Raw genomic sequence first — 15540 nt, forward strand, 5'->3', positions numbered from 1 at the left:
CTTTATAAGCATACATTATTTTCATGCTATTTATATAATTTCTGTAGTGTAGCATAAAGTTATGTAGAAGATACTACCATATAGGGAAAAAAACCCCACCAAAACAACACAAAGAACAACTAGCCAGCTTGCTTTCCCTGTTTCCTTTTACACTTTTATTACCAGCTCATCTTGAAAAAGCCTGACACTTAGGTAAGCTTTTGCGTAAGTTTTAGTAGTGATGGTTCTGCCTGGAGCACCAGAGCTTCACAGCTTTCTCACTAGCAATCTTAAATTATGAATACTTTTAATGTGTCCTCCTTTCTAGCCTTTCAAATGATATCACAATTATGTTTTTGGAGAAGCTGGGCTCCTCCAGTTTTGACCTCACACGAACCAACTCATGGGTTCTTTCAAATTGCATTAAAACAAATACAATACATAGAAACTCCATAATGCTGGACCTAATTATTATGCTTTAAGTAAAAGGATGGAGACATCTAAGTAGATCATGCAAGTTCAAGCTTTGTATGCAAACCAGTCAGTTGGTACACTTCCTCCACAAAAAGCAACAGTTTTAGCAACACAGATTTGTGGTCTTTACTTTGTAGAAGGTAACACTTTGGTCTTCTAGAGTAATTTTTTTCAGACTATGCCAAAAGGTCAACCAAAAATATCCACTTACTGCAGCTTCTAGTACTGGAGGGAAAGGCATGAAAGACTCATCTCAAGATTGCCTGTGCAAAAAGTATTCCAACATTTCTGCATTAGATTCATGACATCTTCCATACTGGTCCCACAGGTATTCATCCCACTGAAATTCTACCATAATAAATATTATAGATGTAACCAACAGCAGGTTAAAAAGAAAACTGCTATCATCTTCATTAAACTTCCAGGAAGCTTCTCCCCTCTTTATATTAAACCTGATATATTAATTTCTTGAAAAATTCAAAGGTCTTTTACACCTGCCTACTTGTAATGATTTGTAAATCTGTACTAAACTGCTCCCTACAAATGAGATACTAATAAGAGACTAAGGCTTGAACAATTTCACTTGAAGAAATACAAGCTGTGTATTAAATGCTTGTTTTGTAACCATATTTTGCATTTTTTCAGCTTTACTAGTCTAAAAATTATTCATCTGTAAATAGATAAGTATTAATCTTGGGATTTTCAAGGGAAAAAACAACAATGGAAATCTTGAAATAAAATTTAATTCTGAACCTGATACAAAAATACTTCCTGTTGGAGACAGCTTTGACCTCTGTTTCCCCATCTCTATTGTTTCTGAATGACACATAGTAGTCTCAATAGTTCACATTATTGACTATAACTTTTTTATTTTTAGAAAAAACCCATAAAACCTATACCATTAACCCCTAAATGCCATCCAAGTGCTAAGATCAATCAGCCCTAATTTAGGTCACTAGTAGCCACTGAACAATCAAAATCAAAAGCAATAATCTGTAATTACACTTAGATAAGAATTATAATAGCGGAAGACATAAATAACTCCTCTACAAAATGTTTTCTCTTTTTTATCAGGGGAAAAAAAAAAAAACCAAACATATCCACGATGGCCTCTGAAAGAAATATTTCATGATTTTGAAAAATACAAGAATTCTTGAGAAAAAAAAACCTACATTGCATTTTAACTTACTAGCTTTCTCCTTAGTATCAGTTTTTATCCTCTACTAACAAGGTAGTTTACAACAACATGATGCCTTTTTCTTCAAATTCCTGTTGTAACAACAACTTACCAGGAACCCACGCAGACCTGATTGTTAACTTCCCAGCTAGCAAGAAGGCAGCTATTTTCAGTTCAGCACCAAACACAATCTCTCCTGAATCACAGTCCTAATCACAGCCATAACACTCCAGAGAAACATCATCCACTGTAGACTGGGCAGCCTTCAGATTAATAAACACTCTACTAAAGTAATAAGCAATTAATCTTACAAGGCACTTCACTACATTCCAGTAAAACACAAAAGTCCAGCAACTTTCAGCTATTTATTGCTTTTATGTATTTAAAACTAACTGATCAAATTTAATCAGAATTCCCAACTGCACAGAACAGATCCACATCTTTTTTTTTTTTTAACTCCCTCATCCCATCACTTCACAAGCATCAACTATCACATATCCAGATCTAGCAATAGCCCTTCATGACAGTGGAGTGGGTTTTGTTTTTGCTTTTTCGTTGATGCATCTCTACAGAAAGTTTTCGACAGTAGTCAATATGATAGAAGGTCAAAGGTGTAAAATCTGCACTAGAAGCGGGAAAGCAGAACAGAAATCCATCGCTGCCATTCCACAGCTGTGTAGAAATACCAAGTGTGTCTGCTAAATAAGGATTAGGTACCATGGAAACCCACAACCTCTGGAGGCAAACTTCTACTGAAAAGAATCCAAAGAGATTTATACTGTATGTTGTTGAAAAATATGTTGCAACGGAATGGCTTTTCTGCCAAAATGAGACTCCTTAGGTAAAAATAAAGTGATCTATAGCAATTAAAAGTGTTTTACATGCACTTCACTTAAGTGATAGTTAAATAATTTTAGTCAGTTCTCTTTAACTAGGGATCTTTAACCTACTGGATTTTTCAAGGGGTTTTTTTTTTTTAAAGAACCTTATAAGCATGTCAGGAAAAAAAAAAAGAAAAACAACAATGGTGATCAGGACTTTGTGAAGGAAAAAAAAATGAAATTAAAAAAAGTGCGTGTGTAGACAGATAGATATAGGTATCTCCATGCCAATGGCTACTTTACACATACTATTTCATTTGCTCTTTCATTTTTTGTGTATTATAATCCAGATTTAAACACTTAACTACACATTTAACAGCACAATGTACACTTTTTGCATTCATTCCCTATGGCTTCTAAGACATCTATTCCTTCCCATCCCCCACACTGACAGCAAAAGTGGAGCTATTAGTAAAGGACAGCAACATAGCATGTGTCAATATGAGAACTCTTCTAGAAAAGTAAATAATCTGAGACTAACACTACTAGGAGTCTAGAGTTACCCCCTAAAATACATCCATTTCCCTCCACTTACGTTTCTTGTCTACTGAAGAATTATTCACAATTATTTCTGAATACTGGAATTTTGGTATGATCCAAACAGATATATGCTTCATGTTTGTTGTAAAATTATAAATCAAGCATAGTTTCCAAGAGTTTTTCATATTGCATGGTTATAGGAATTAATTGTGAAATTTGTCAATAAAAACCTTAAGTCTCTAATACTAATAAAGACTACGGCTGGGACAAATATTTTTCCAAATTTTCAACCAGTATAAAAATATTTCTAGAAAAAAAGTTGATAAAAAGCTTACTCTAGAAGTTGTACACTATGAAGTATTACAACTTTGAGCTACTCTATAATTTAAAAGTTACTAAAAAGATGACCATGTAGCCTTCTGTTTGTCAAATGGTAGCTCAAAAACAGCTTGAGAAACTGGTTTAAGTTCTATAAACAAAATACCAAATGAGAGTCTCCTCCTCAAAGACTTTCTAGTTAGAAGTAGGTGCATATAATACAGACCATTAATAGAAGAGAAGTATGTTATTGAGACCAGCGGTCAGTCTAAGGAAGCATTCTGTCTCCAATACAATCATCAGGAGACACATGGACAGCACACAAGCCTTAGTCATTTATTTGCCATCCATTTTCCTCAGACTCTCCTGACATTCACAGCTGTTATATTATGGCTGGTAAAGTATACACCTCTGCCTATTCCATTTGCATCTGTTACAGATTTGATGTGTGTGAATTTGTGTTCCTGAATCTGCTAGTACTACCTGCCTCAATGATCTGGTGTACTAAACTCTATATATTTGCTTCTCCTTGTGCTTTTCTGTGTTTCAAACCAAGTATTAAACTGGAGAGCACTCACTGATATCGCACAACTTGGTGAATAACAGCTCTGCAACTGCTCTGCCCACTGCGTTGGAGACTTTGTAAGTGTTGATCACTTCCAACCGCCACCACCTATTTCAGACACCCTTTTTAAGAAGGCTGCTTCCCCTTACCTTCTGTAGCTCCTCTAGGCTCCTCTTGGAGACCCCAAAACTGTGTACAGTACCCAACATGCAGGCAGGTCCCAGGTTTCATACAATGATGCTTCCTGTTCATTCTCACTATCTTCCCTGATGATGGACAATGTTTGATCAGGATTTGTTGGCAGCTGCCACTAACGAACAGCTTCAGCTCCAAGCATTGCAAGTCAAAAGGCCAGGTCTTTACTTACCAGCAGCTTTATAGACCCAGTACAGAAAGTAGATCTTGGTCACTCTAAAGTTGCACAGAACATACAAAACATGTGAACTGTAAAAATAGAGGGAGTAGAAAAGCCTGTAAAATTAGGAAACGGACAGGGCTGTCACCAAGAGCAAACTCAGTATTCAACAGTTAATTCCCGCTTCCATTTTAGCCTACATTAATCTGGGCTGAAAAATTCAATGTTGATTGAAAAAGCTGAGTATTTCTCGAAATATATTATGCATGTTTCACTTAAAAGCCCAAGTACACTAGGAAGGTTCATGCACAATGCTTCCTAATGAAGACAATGCAGGAAGATGCTAAAAATGGCAAATTCATTTTACAGGGGGAGGGATAAAGAAAAAGAGGAGGTTTTTTCCCTGGAGAAGTATCATGGTAACTGAACTGCAGAAGGAGCATACAGTTTGACCTTAAGTCCCTGATTTGACAGAGGTAGGCAAAAACATTACTCACGTTTGTATCTCTGAATATATCTGAATAAAGTTTAGTAGCAAAGACTCACACAACTCACACAACAACAATGAACATTAAAGGCCCTTTTTTTAAAGAATGCATTTTTATGTCTCAACAGATAGCAATGATTTTTTTCAACCCTACTGTTAGAGCTAAAGAGTGTTGACTAAGCATTAAAGTAAGCCAACAAAATATGTGGCCCAAGGGACAATTCACTGGATCTCTCAGTTGCTGGAGAGATGATGCATACATCTAGAGGCAAGCACTTTCCAGCAGGTCATGTTTTTTTGATTAAAAGGCAGCTAGACAAAAACCACAAAAAAAGCAGTCTAAGAAGCTCAGCTCTTCCGAGGAGAGCAGAAGATGACCAAACTACTGCTTACCTGTAAACCACAGGGAATATTGGGGCAACCCCCAGTATCGATACAGGCTGGGGGATGACAGGATTGAGAGCAGCCCTGAAAAGAAGGACTTGCGGGTACTGGTGGATGAAAAGCTGGGCATGAGCCAGCAATGTGCACTCCCAACCCAGAAGGCCAACCGTATCCTGGGCTGCATCCAAAGCAGCATGGCCAGCAGGTCAAGGGAGGTGATTCTGCTGCTCTGCTCCGTTCTGCTGAGACCCGACCTGGAGTCCTGCATCCAGCTCTGGAGCCCTCAGCACAGGAAAGACATGGACCTGTTGGAGAGGGTCCAGAGGAGGTCACAAAAATGATCAGAGGGGTGGAACACCTCTCCTATGAGGACAGGCTGAGAGAGTTGGGGTTATTCAGCCTGCAGAAGAGAAGGCTCCGGGGATACCTTATTGCAGCCTTCCAAGTACTTCAACGGGGCTTATAAGAAAGATGGGGACAGGCTTTTTAGCAGGGCCTGTTGCGATAGGACAAGGGGTAATGGTTTTAAACTAAAAGAGGGGAGATTTAAACTTGGTATAAGGAAGACATTTTTGACAGTGAGGGTGGTGAAACCCTAGCACAGGTTGCCCAGAGAGGTGGTAGACGCCCCATCCCTGGAAACATTCCAGGTCAGGTTGGATAAGGCTCTGAGCACCCTGATGTAGTTGAAGGTGTCCCTGCTCATTGCAGGGGGGTTGGACGAGATGACCTTCAAAGGTCCCTTCCAACCCAAACTAATCTGTGGCCCAGCACTGCAGGGCTTTAGCAGCCTGCTCATTTGTTCGAATTATGCTCTCTCATTCTAGAATTTGGAACAGGTTTTTAAAAGCAAACAGCTTGTGCAAGTCTTTTTCCTAATCATTTATTCTATGCACTTGATGCAAGTCAGTTTTGTGACCACAACTCTGGAGTTTCAATTAAGAGTCTTAAGGTATTTTTAAGGAATATACTGAAACATTAAGTACTGTTTCCCTTAAACTACAATATATGACAATTGATTCAAAATACCATGATTCAAATTAACAATTGGCCTCAGTATCACACAGAACTCTTATCCCAGTCGTGTCATGCTTTACCATGCATCACTCACTCCTCAAAGGTTACAAGTGTTAACTACACTAACCACTAAGCATTGCTTTAATGCTTAAACATGAGCATGTGCTACTTCACAAAAAAACCCAACAATCCCAAAAAACCCTTACTTTATGCAATAAGGAGTTACTGATACTGTAAGCATCCTCTTGTCAATAACTTTTCCTCAAGGCTGCTCTACATAACCTTTTCAGATTAATCAGGGAAACGCAAACACACGATCAATAATTCAAGGTACATATACACCTTTACCAAGGACATGATTCCAACCTCTCCTACAACAATAGTCAGTCATCATTAATAGGATTACTGTCAAAAGGTAAAACATTGCTTAAAGCTAAAATGGACAAACTATGTTTGTGAATATGTTAAGTTACACTACAATAGTTGGAGATCAAATTTTTTCTTTAATTTTTTTACTGGAAAGCCACATTTTACAAGAAGGAAGTGACAAATCACTGCCAAACACCTTCAACAGTAACTCAAGAAAAACAGGATTATGAACAGAAATAAAGTGATATACAGGTTATTGACCAGATTTTGTTGTGTCTACACCACTCAAAGTTTGGAGGCTTGTTTTCTAAACTATTCTGTCTGTTCCAAACTCAGCTGGAGGAGGCAGAGCCAGGGATGGGGTTGGAGGGTGACTCAATAGCTAATGTTTTGACTATAGAGTGGCTGTGAAGGAAGTTAGACTATATCAGTTTTAGGCTAATCTTAGCCTACGGTAATGGAAACAATGCTTAAGTGGAATAAACAGTTAAATGTTAAAATGGAAATCTATTTTCCACTTTCACTCAAAGCCATAAGGCATCCGCGTCCTGACATGTGCTGTGAGCCCCGGCTGTGCAAGTCTGAAATGACTTCAGCACAAAAGAGAAGTTGTTAGTCATTTTCATTAAAAACACAGCTGGTGAAAGGGGTGCCCATTTTACTAAAATCGGCTAGCTGTGACAGCACTTGTCCAGGAAGTGGGAGACCTAAGCCCGAGGCAGCTCAAACCCACAGTCTTGGCTGTGCAATAGCCCAGTTTCAGTAGGAAGAGTTGGCAGTGCCTCTCCAACCTAACAAGTTGCCGATTTTTTCATTCTTTTTTTACACATCACCTCTTAGGATTACTTTTCTTCTCCATTTGAAAATTGTTTGCTTAATGTGGGTGTACTGGCGTAAGTCCGTTTGTTCATTCCCCTTTCCATAGTATCTGATGCACCTGAAGTCTAGAAGGATGTTTGAGACTATGAAACTCCGCACAACATTGAAATTTACAACTGTAAACTGAGCACTGAGGTCTCACAAAGTTAGGTGTGACGACATTGCCCGTTGCCACATCTTCCTTGCTTTGTCAACGCTGTCACTAGGAAGAAAGTTTCAAAATAAGCCTAGAATTAGCCATTTGTCAAAAGTACCTCATTTTCCCCATCTAGAAGACCGCTACTATCATTTGGTATTAATGTAGCGCTTGATTTCCAAGATTATTCCGGCACGGTTCCTACCACATTTATCAGCTATGAACAAGCTGAGAGAGTGCTTAGAGTTTCTCTTTTTTAAAGTAGCATGAAAAGAACATCTAGCTTGGCCACATGACAGCTGACTTCTGTTAAGAACCCTGCTATTTGAAGGCATTTTATTCCTGTTACTGAACTTCCACCTTTTTTAATAGGATTAAAAGACTTACTAGATGTGGCATGAACACATGCCACTGCCTGAAGCCGTCCTTTTACAGTACATGACTTAGTGTCACTGCTCAGATCAGGTACACCTTTTGGTTTTGTGCACCTTTCAAGAACCTGAAAATCTACAGTTTCACAAGATGGGCTCAGCTATGCCAACAGCTTGCTGCCACCAGAAAGGATCAGTCCTGTTCCTACCCTCTCTTCCTGCACTACCCTTGTACAAACTCAACCAAAACCTTTCGAGAAAAACCCAAGTACATCTCGCCGGTTTTTAACTACTCATTTTATTTTATTCAGCGCTGTAAAACTGGTGCCCTATATAATGAAACCAATTTGTGTGCAGGGCTGATAAAGAAAAAAAACACGTTATGTCCCTCTGTGCCCATGCCAAAAAGAGAAGTAACTGCCCACGTGCCACAACCTGCACCCACATAAAGAAGCAGAAAGCTACTGTAACCACTGTTACTCCTGTTGTACCAGTGAGCCAGCATTTCTTCCTGTGAGTCAATTGTAGAGCTGGATGTTCTATCTGTGGCCCTCCAAAAGAGGGTTCCAAAAACCAGACAGTGATGGCAACACACAAAGTCAGACCACTCTGATTTAAATTTACAAAGGGGAACCGACAGAAAGGATTGTACCTGTCTGGTACCTCATTACCTTGACTCGGGAGGGACACAGAAAGAGAGAAGAGGTTTATTTCCTTGTTCATATGAAACATGAAAGTACTTAAAAACTCAACAAAAGAAGTGAAAAAGTAAAATGTATTACTTTTTAAGCATTGCCTGCATCATTACTGTATATGCCAACATACCTCAACATTTATAAATTTTCTTCTTCATTTGTGTCAGGATTCTCCATTAAAATAGGGAAAGTGTTTATAAAAATATTAAAGACATTCTTTCAAGAACAAAAAGTCACTATGTTTAATAGACAAATTTGTCACAGGTAAAAATGTTACAAAAATAAATTCAAAATATAAAATGTTTATTATTAAATTCCAAAAAACATTTAAGATGCAAGGACAGACCACTGTTCGAATGTGTCATTTATTTCAGAAGATCCTCATTTGCCCTTCTAAACTATTAAAGGCCTATGCTAGGTGTTTCACATGCAAAAAGCTAGTGCACTTTTATCTTCAATGATTAAGAGGTTCATCTCACTAAAAATATCAGTGCAATTGTTGCAAGCAAGCAACAGTAATGCTTATTGCTTAATACAACTTTACCCAATATTTTTCAGTACTATAAACATAGTCCCCTAAATGCAGTACTTTATCTTCCAGTTACGACTTCACCACCAGATCTGTGGAAAGCAACAGAATTTCCCTAATGTAAGCTAGTTCGGGATGTTCACTAACACCAATTACATAAGAGTTCTCCAAAGACAATAAATACTATAGAAAATACGCTAGATAGGTATATGCTAGGGGTATCAAAGGAGTAGAATAAACAATATTTGGGCTTCCATTTGCCAATCACTATTAGTCTCAGTCCCATGAAAAGAAAGGAAGGAGGAAGAGATTTTTCTTTGTGCACATTTCCTGTGTAGGTTGACTTTCACGTGTTTGAGACCTACAAAGACAACTTGACTTTGACTAAGGTTTTTAACCAGATAACATTGTGATAGTAAGGAGTCAATGACAATGGAGTTAGGAGACACAGAAAATTAAGCCCTGTCTGAAATTAACTGTAAAACTATTCAAAACATGTAGCATTATGCAGGCAATGGATTGGAATAAAGTGTTTACAGTAGCAATTTTCAACTCTTAACCCTGTTTCTAAAAAGCATGCACAACTTGCCTTCATACAAGATTCAAACACCTTTAAAAAAAACCCACCACAATTTCTTTATCCCTGTATAGTGCTGTACAATAGCAAGGCTGCCATCTCAGAGTGTTGCAGCACACATCACCTACAAACCGCACCGCTACAGTGGCACAGCAAGTTTAATGATAGCTAAACTGGCATCCATGTGGACTGCTCCATTTGGCTCCATCTGTCCCAGTTTGCTAACCTACCCATTTTACCACCTACCTATCTACCCATAAGTCAAAGACTGATGACTACCTGACCCCAGATAGATAACCCAAAGCTTTAATCAAGAAAGACTGGGAGGAGCGGTGAGTTGATTATAATTCTTAAGCAGTTCAACATGTAAACCCTGCAGCCTTCAATGGGATTTCTGTGCCTAAATCACTCATATCCACATGAAGTTTTCCCTCATGACACGGTTATCTGGAAAACCACATTTCACAGGAAAAAAAAAAAGGCAATCCTGAGCTTTAATACTTAGTTTCTGACCCAGTTTTAAGCACTGCAGAAAACGGCTGTATTTCTTTTTCTTTGTTTCAGTACAGATTCACAAAGCATCAACCAAATCACTTTTTCTGCAAACAAGCTGGACTAGGAGTAGACATCTCAGACAAGATAGCAATGCACAAATTAAGGTCAGATGACAAAGAGCTAGAAAGTAAAAAAAAAAAAAATCAGGAGAATGATCACTGAAGAATTTTTATTATAATTTTCCTAAAGTTGATGCCTCAGTCCCCTTATCCAACAACAAGCAGAATAGGGGAAGAAAAAGAAAAAATACAACAATAAGGAAACAACACAACTGAACTGACTACACCTGTAATGAACGTAAAATTTAAGACACATTTACCAACAGGATTGCAGCATGCAAGTGACTAATGAAAAAAAAAGGAAGTAAAGCAAGACAACAAAGGTTGGCTAATTTACTTCTGATGTCATATTCCTGCAGGGAAGCATGACAAGTTCTTACCCATCAATTAGTTGTCTTTTTGCCCTATGAAGAGAGGACAAAAAAGGAGGGGCAGAAAGCAATACAAATCACACATGCCCACGGCAGATAGTTACGTAACGCCAATGTACTGCCTGCTCTTTGCTCACATCGCTCACTTTGGTGCAGTTCCAAGTACCAGCTTTTTAACAGTTGCCTGGCTTGAACATTTTTAAACTGCTTTTTATTTAAAACACAGATGCACAAGAAAGAACAAGATTAAGAATGCAGCTTCAGTGCTATTTCTGATAGATACAAAACAAGAGAAGCTGATGGTTAGCTTTAGGATCAGACATTTTCTGTTTCAGAAGAAGTTATAAAACTGGCTTGTTGTGCTAAAGCTCAAAATTAAATTGCCTACCATTCTTAAAGTCTTTTAGTTTAACTTACTTAAAGAAACCACAAATAAAAATAGACAGCAGTGAGAAAGCTCCTTCAACTTCAGTGAAGTGCTACTGTCACTGCCAGGAACAGAAATGCAAGTCAGTAATTCTTTTGATAATAATGTACGCCTATAATTCTTTCTGTTTAGAAGAGAACTTGCCCTGAACAGAGCAAAACAGATCAGTTAGAAGTAAAGGCAGAATGGGTACAATTGAAGCAGGAAAAAAAAAAAAAAAAAGCATTATTATTCATGAAGAAGAAAAAAACCCACCGTGAGCATAGCAGAACTGGTCACATTTCATAAGCTTACCACTAGGGAGTGGGACATTCACAAAACTAATGCGCTATTAGCCATGTTAAGTCATATTTCTCTCTATATTTTGTCCTTAAAAATTAGGACACAACCATAAAATCTTCAATAATCTATTGCATACTTCCTTTCATAGCCATTATGTAAGCAAATATATCATAACACTTAGGATCACATGCTTGATTAATCAGGTGCTAGTTAAGTATATCTGCAATTGCCTTGTTCCTTCCATTCTCTGACCCAACACAGTAAGTAAATAACATTGCAAAAATCTCAATGTCTAGCAGTCAGATGTAACAGAGAGAAGATAACATGCTTTTTCCTATGGGTCAGTAATCAGTAAGGTCATATTTTAAACTCTGGAGTACATCAGAGATTACGATAGCACATTCACTGTGATTTACACCAAATGCAGTGGAACGTAATGTGCTAATTGCGAAGGCTTCAGAGAACACCTCCGTAAAAAAATTCAGTGACACAAAGTGACCACAAAGCTTAATATACACAGGGGACTGACAAGGCCAACTCCTGCTGTCAAATATTACGATCAGCCCTTTTGGAAGGCCGCACCAAAGAGCGTTTACCCGAAGCTGGGCACCAGCACCGTCACTGGAAGTCCCTAATCAAATGTAACAAAAATATTAGAGGCAAATTATTTCTTCATTCCATGTTACCATTTTTTTCCTACTCCTTTGAGTAATGGAATTAAGTTTTCACTTATATTTGTCTGAAGTTTAATAGCATATACTTTTAAGGCCTTTTAAAACATACCCAGGTTACTTCAGGCCTCAGGGATGCTAGCGTTTGCAGGGCCTTAAAAAAACGCTCTGCCAGCACTTTTGCTCTCCATTGCAAAGGAGGAGGAATGACTTTAGGACTTCTGCTGATTCCAAGTTACAGTAGCACGGCGCAGGAAAAGAAGCATGCCGGAAAGCACTGACCCATAAAGTACTTGGCGACCCACTAGCATCCTAAAGGCATATGTCACTCCTGAGAAGTCGCAGGGTGCTAGGTGTGTTCAGCAGCTGTATGACAATCCCAATCATCCAAAAGCATCCAGAAATTTTCCATGCTGTAAGACTATCAAAATTAATATTCCAAACCTATTACAAAGGTTTTCCTATTACTTTTTTCAGATTATACCCTGGGAACAATCTGAATATAAAGTACCATAATTTAGTTCTACATATGCACAGAAGTAAGTGTGATTACTTCTGCAGAAACTGTTTTCACTACTCAAGCTGTAAAACACAAACAGTAAGATAAGTAATTCAGGATTTAGATATAAGATTGTAGTAGAAATTTGAATTAAAGACAGTAGCAAAGATTTCAGACTTCTGTAGTACAACCTTATATACAGAGTAAAGCCATGATGTACAAGGAACTGAAGGATAAAGCTGAAAGTTCTGGGGAGACTGACTGCACCTAAGTAATTTCTGCAACCAATAATCAGAAAAACTTAGATATTTCGAGTATAATTGACATTAAGCTAATAACTGCAAGATTAATATAAATGATGTCAAGCTAACAAGAGCAAGAAACAAGCAATACAATCAATTCTTGCAGGACGGATGTCTTCACATCCTAAATTTTTATCTCTCGAGCAAAGTTTAGGAGGAATGAAAGAATGGACCTTTAAATTGGACTCAATGAGCCGAAAAGTGCTGAAGACTGATCTTTAGTAAGCCTGTGTGCTCACACACACAGAGACAGGCTTACTGAAGGTCAGCCGTCTGCGTTTTACAGTCCCCTGCATCTAATCTCCAGTAAACCAGCGTACACGTGTGTGTGTGTGTACACACACGCGCGCCGGTTTACTGGTTTAAAGATGACAACACACACTCGCATCACATCCCATCCCTACGAGAGCTATTACAAGCAAGGCTTCAGAGCAGAAACGCCGCTTCGTTCCCAGGCACGTACTCCCCAGAACTACGCCCCTACCCCTTCCCCAACCCGCATCCGGGCAAGCCTGAACCCCGCTCCTGCTTCGGCCGCGCTCACCCCAGAGGCCCGCCACCCCCTCGCCGGCGGGGACGGGGGCCGGGACCAGCCCCCGCGGGGAGGGGGGGTGGGGAAGGCGGCGGGCAGAGGCCGCTTCCCGTGCAGGCCGGCAGCGCGGCCGAGGCCGGACAGCCGTCCCCTCAGCGGCCGGGCGCCAAGGGCTGCCGGGGCGAGGGGGGAGCTCCCGCCGGGGCCGCGCCGCCCGGGCAAGGCCCAGCTGTCAGAACCCCGCCGCCGCCGAGGCCGCGCTCAGGCCCGTACCGGCGCTGAAGAAACGCCAGAGGGTCCCTGCCAGACCCCCGCGCGTGGGAGCCGAGAACCGGGAGGTCGAGGGTGGGGGGGAAGGGCCCCTGCCCCCCCCCCGCCGCGAGGAGGCGGGGAGAGCCGAGCGAGGCCTCGCCGGGGACGCCACACTCACCACTCGGTAGCGGCTGGCGGGCTGGTGGTGATCCATCCTGGCCGCCCGCGGACACGCACAGGCACAGCCGCAACTCCTCCGACCTGCCCCGCGTCCCTCGGCCCTCCCGCCCCCTCGACCGGAGCCGCCACCGCCCCGGCCCTCCCCCGCTGCGGGCGCCCCCGCCCACCCTGGGGGCGGAGCCGGCCAGGCACCTCCCCCCGTGCACCGCCCCCGTCAGGGGAGGTGCCGGCAGAGTCACGCCGCGCGCACGGCGGTGGGGCGGGGCGCGGGGAGTCAGCGCTCCCTCTCCGTGACGTGCATGCCCCAATGGCCCGACACCCTTGCACTGCCGGGCGCGCATGCGCGCAGCTGCTGCCGGGCGCGCCCCGGCCATTGTGGGAGGGCCGTGGGCGTGCGGCCTAGCTGCCTGCTGCGGGCGGGCAGGGCCGCATCGCCTTTCTCCTCCTCGGCCTGCCGGCCTGGCGTCGCTCCTCTCCCCATGTGTACCTCGGGGCTGCCGAGCCCGCGGTCTACCCTGCGGCATCCCGGCTGTGGGCTTTGCCATCTCTGCCGGTGCCGAAGGTACCGAGGGTTGCTGCCTCTCGTCGCTCCAGTAGGCCGAGGGCTGTTTAAGGCCATGTCCCCTGCTGCAGGCATGCACATTGTGCTGCGCTGGGCTGAGTCTACAAGTGGTGTTGGTAGCCACCCCCAGGCCTTTCCTAGGTGACTGCATACACAGTGCTCAGCTTGTGACCAGATGTCTGCACCTCAGCTGTTTCTGTGCTCTTTTTCTCGGTGAAGCTGTTCTGTCCCATCCCAAAACCATGACTTGCTTAGACACTTCTGTCTATGGGGCAAGAAGATGTAGGATATAGCACTGAAGAGATCTTTACAACCTGGAGAATGATTTTGCATAGGCATCTCCCTGTAACAATTTGGAGTCATGAGCCTATTTGGCCTCAGTTCCTTTGAAAACTCAAGGCAAAGCACCATTCTGTGACAAGAAAATGTGACTTTCTCCTCCTTTCTCCCTTCAAAAACTGTAAATGTTTCTGTGTTTATATGTTTTTGACCCCCTCAGGTAAAAACAGTAAAAACCACCATAACCCATAGTGGCATATCAGATGAGGATGACTCATTCCTGGATTCCCAAATTGTCAGAGATGTAGCTGTGGTACAAAACAATTTCAAAATGGCTCCTAGCTGCAGTGGAGTGTCTGTGCATGTAGCAGAGTACAACTGATCTGCAAGGTAAATGCTTTCATGAAAGCAGCTTCTTGCTATCACTAACGGCTTGCACACAGAACTTTATCCTGCAGCCCAGATCATCGCCATTATCCAGGCTGCTTTGATCGTGTGGGGACTGACCTGCGCAGCAGGGTAGGTGTTTTCGTGCAGGCAGTCATTACTGATAAGATGGGTGAGGACTTGAGGGAGTGAAGTCCCAGTATGTGCACGTAGGAGGGTTGAGAAGTGGAGAGCAAGCTTGGAGTTTTGTTTCTAGATGCGGGTGGGAGTGAAGATACATAGTAGTAGGAGGGAGGAGGAGGTGGAAGCATGAGGGTTTCTGCGTGCAGTCAGGGTCTTGCTCACAGCCTACATCTGGCTAATGCAGAAGTTACAAAAGCTACCAAAACAAAACAAGTTTGGGAAGTGCAAGCCTACTCTATTGTTCATTGCATTTGTTATGGTCCTCATACAAGAACTGTGTTGCACATCAAAAGCCCAAAGAGTTAGGAAACAAAGTTGGCAGAGAA

At 41.6% G+C, this 15540-nt stretch overlaps 1 protein-coding gene across 2 annotated transcripts in view; it reads right to left on the reverse strand.

Moving 5' to 3' along the window:
* Positions 1-13837, reverse strand: part of NDFIP2 (Nedd4 family interacting protein 2) — a gene marked incomplete at both ends in the record, with an annotated part of 49419 nt that extends 35582 nt beyond the window's left edge. For both annotated transcript variants that reach the window (XM_082014064.1, XM_082014063.1), the window contains one exon: positions 13802-13837. In XM_082014064.1, coding sequence (XP_081870190.1) covers positions 13802-13837 — 36 coding nt within the window. The remainder of the gene's footprint in view (positions 1-13801) is intronic.
* Between the last annotated feature and the right edge of the window lie 1703 nt (positions 13838-15540).

The sequence above is a fragment of the Phaethon aethereus genome (assembly GCF_964289735.1).
Source record: "Phaethon aethereus genome assembly, chromosome: 1".
NCBI lineage: Eukaryota > Metazoa > Chordata > Aves > Phaethontiformes > Phaethontidae > Phaethon > Phaethon aethereus.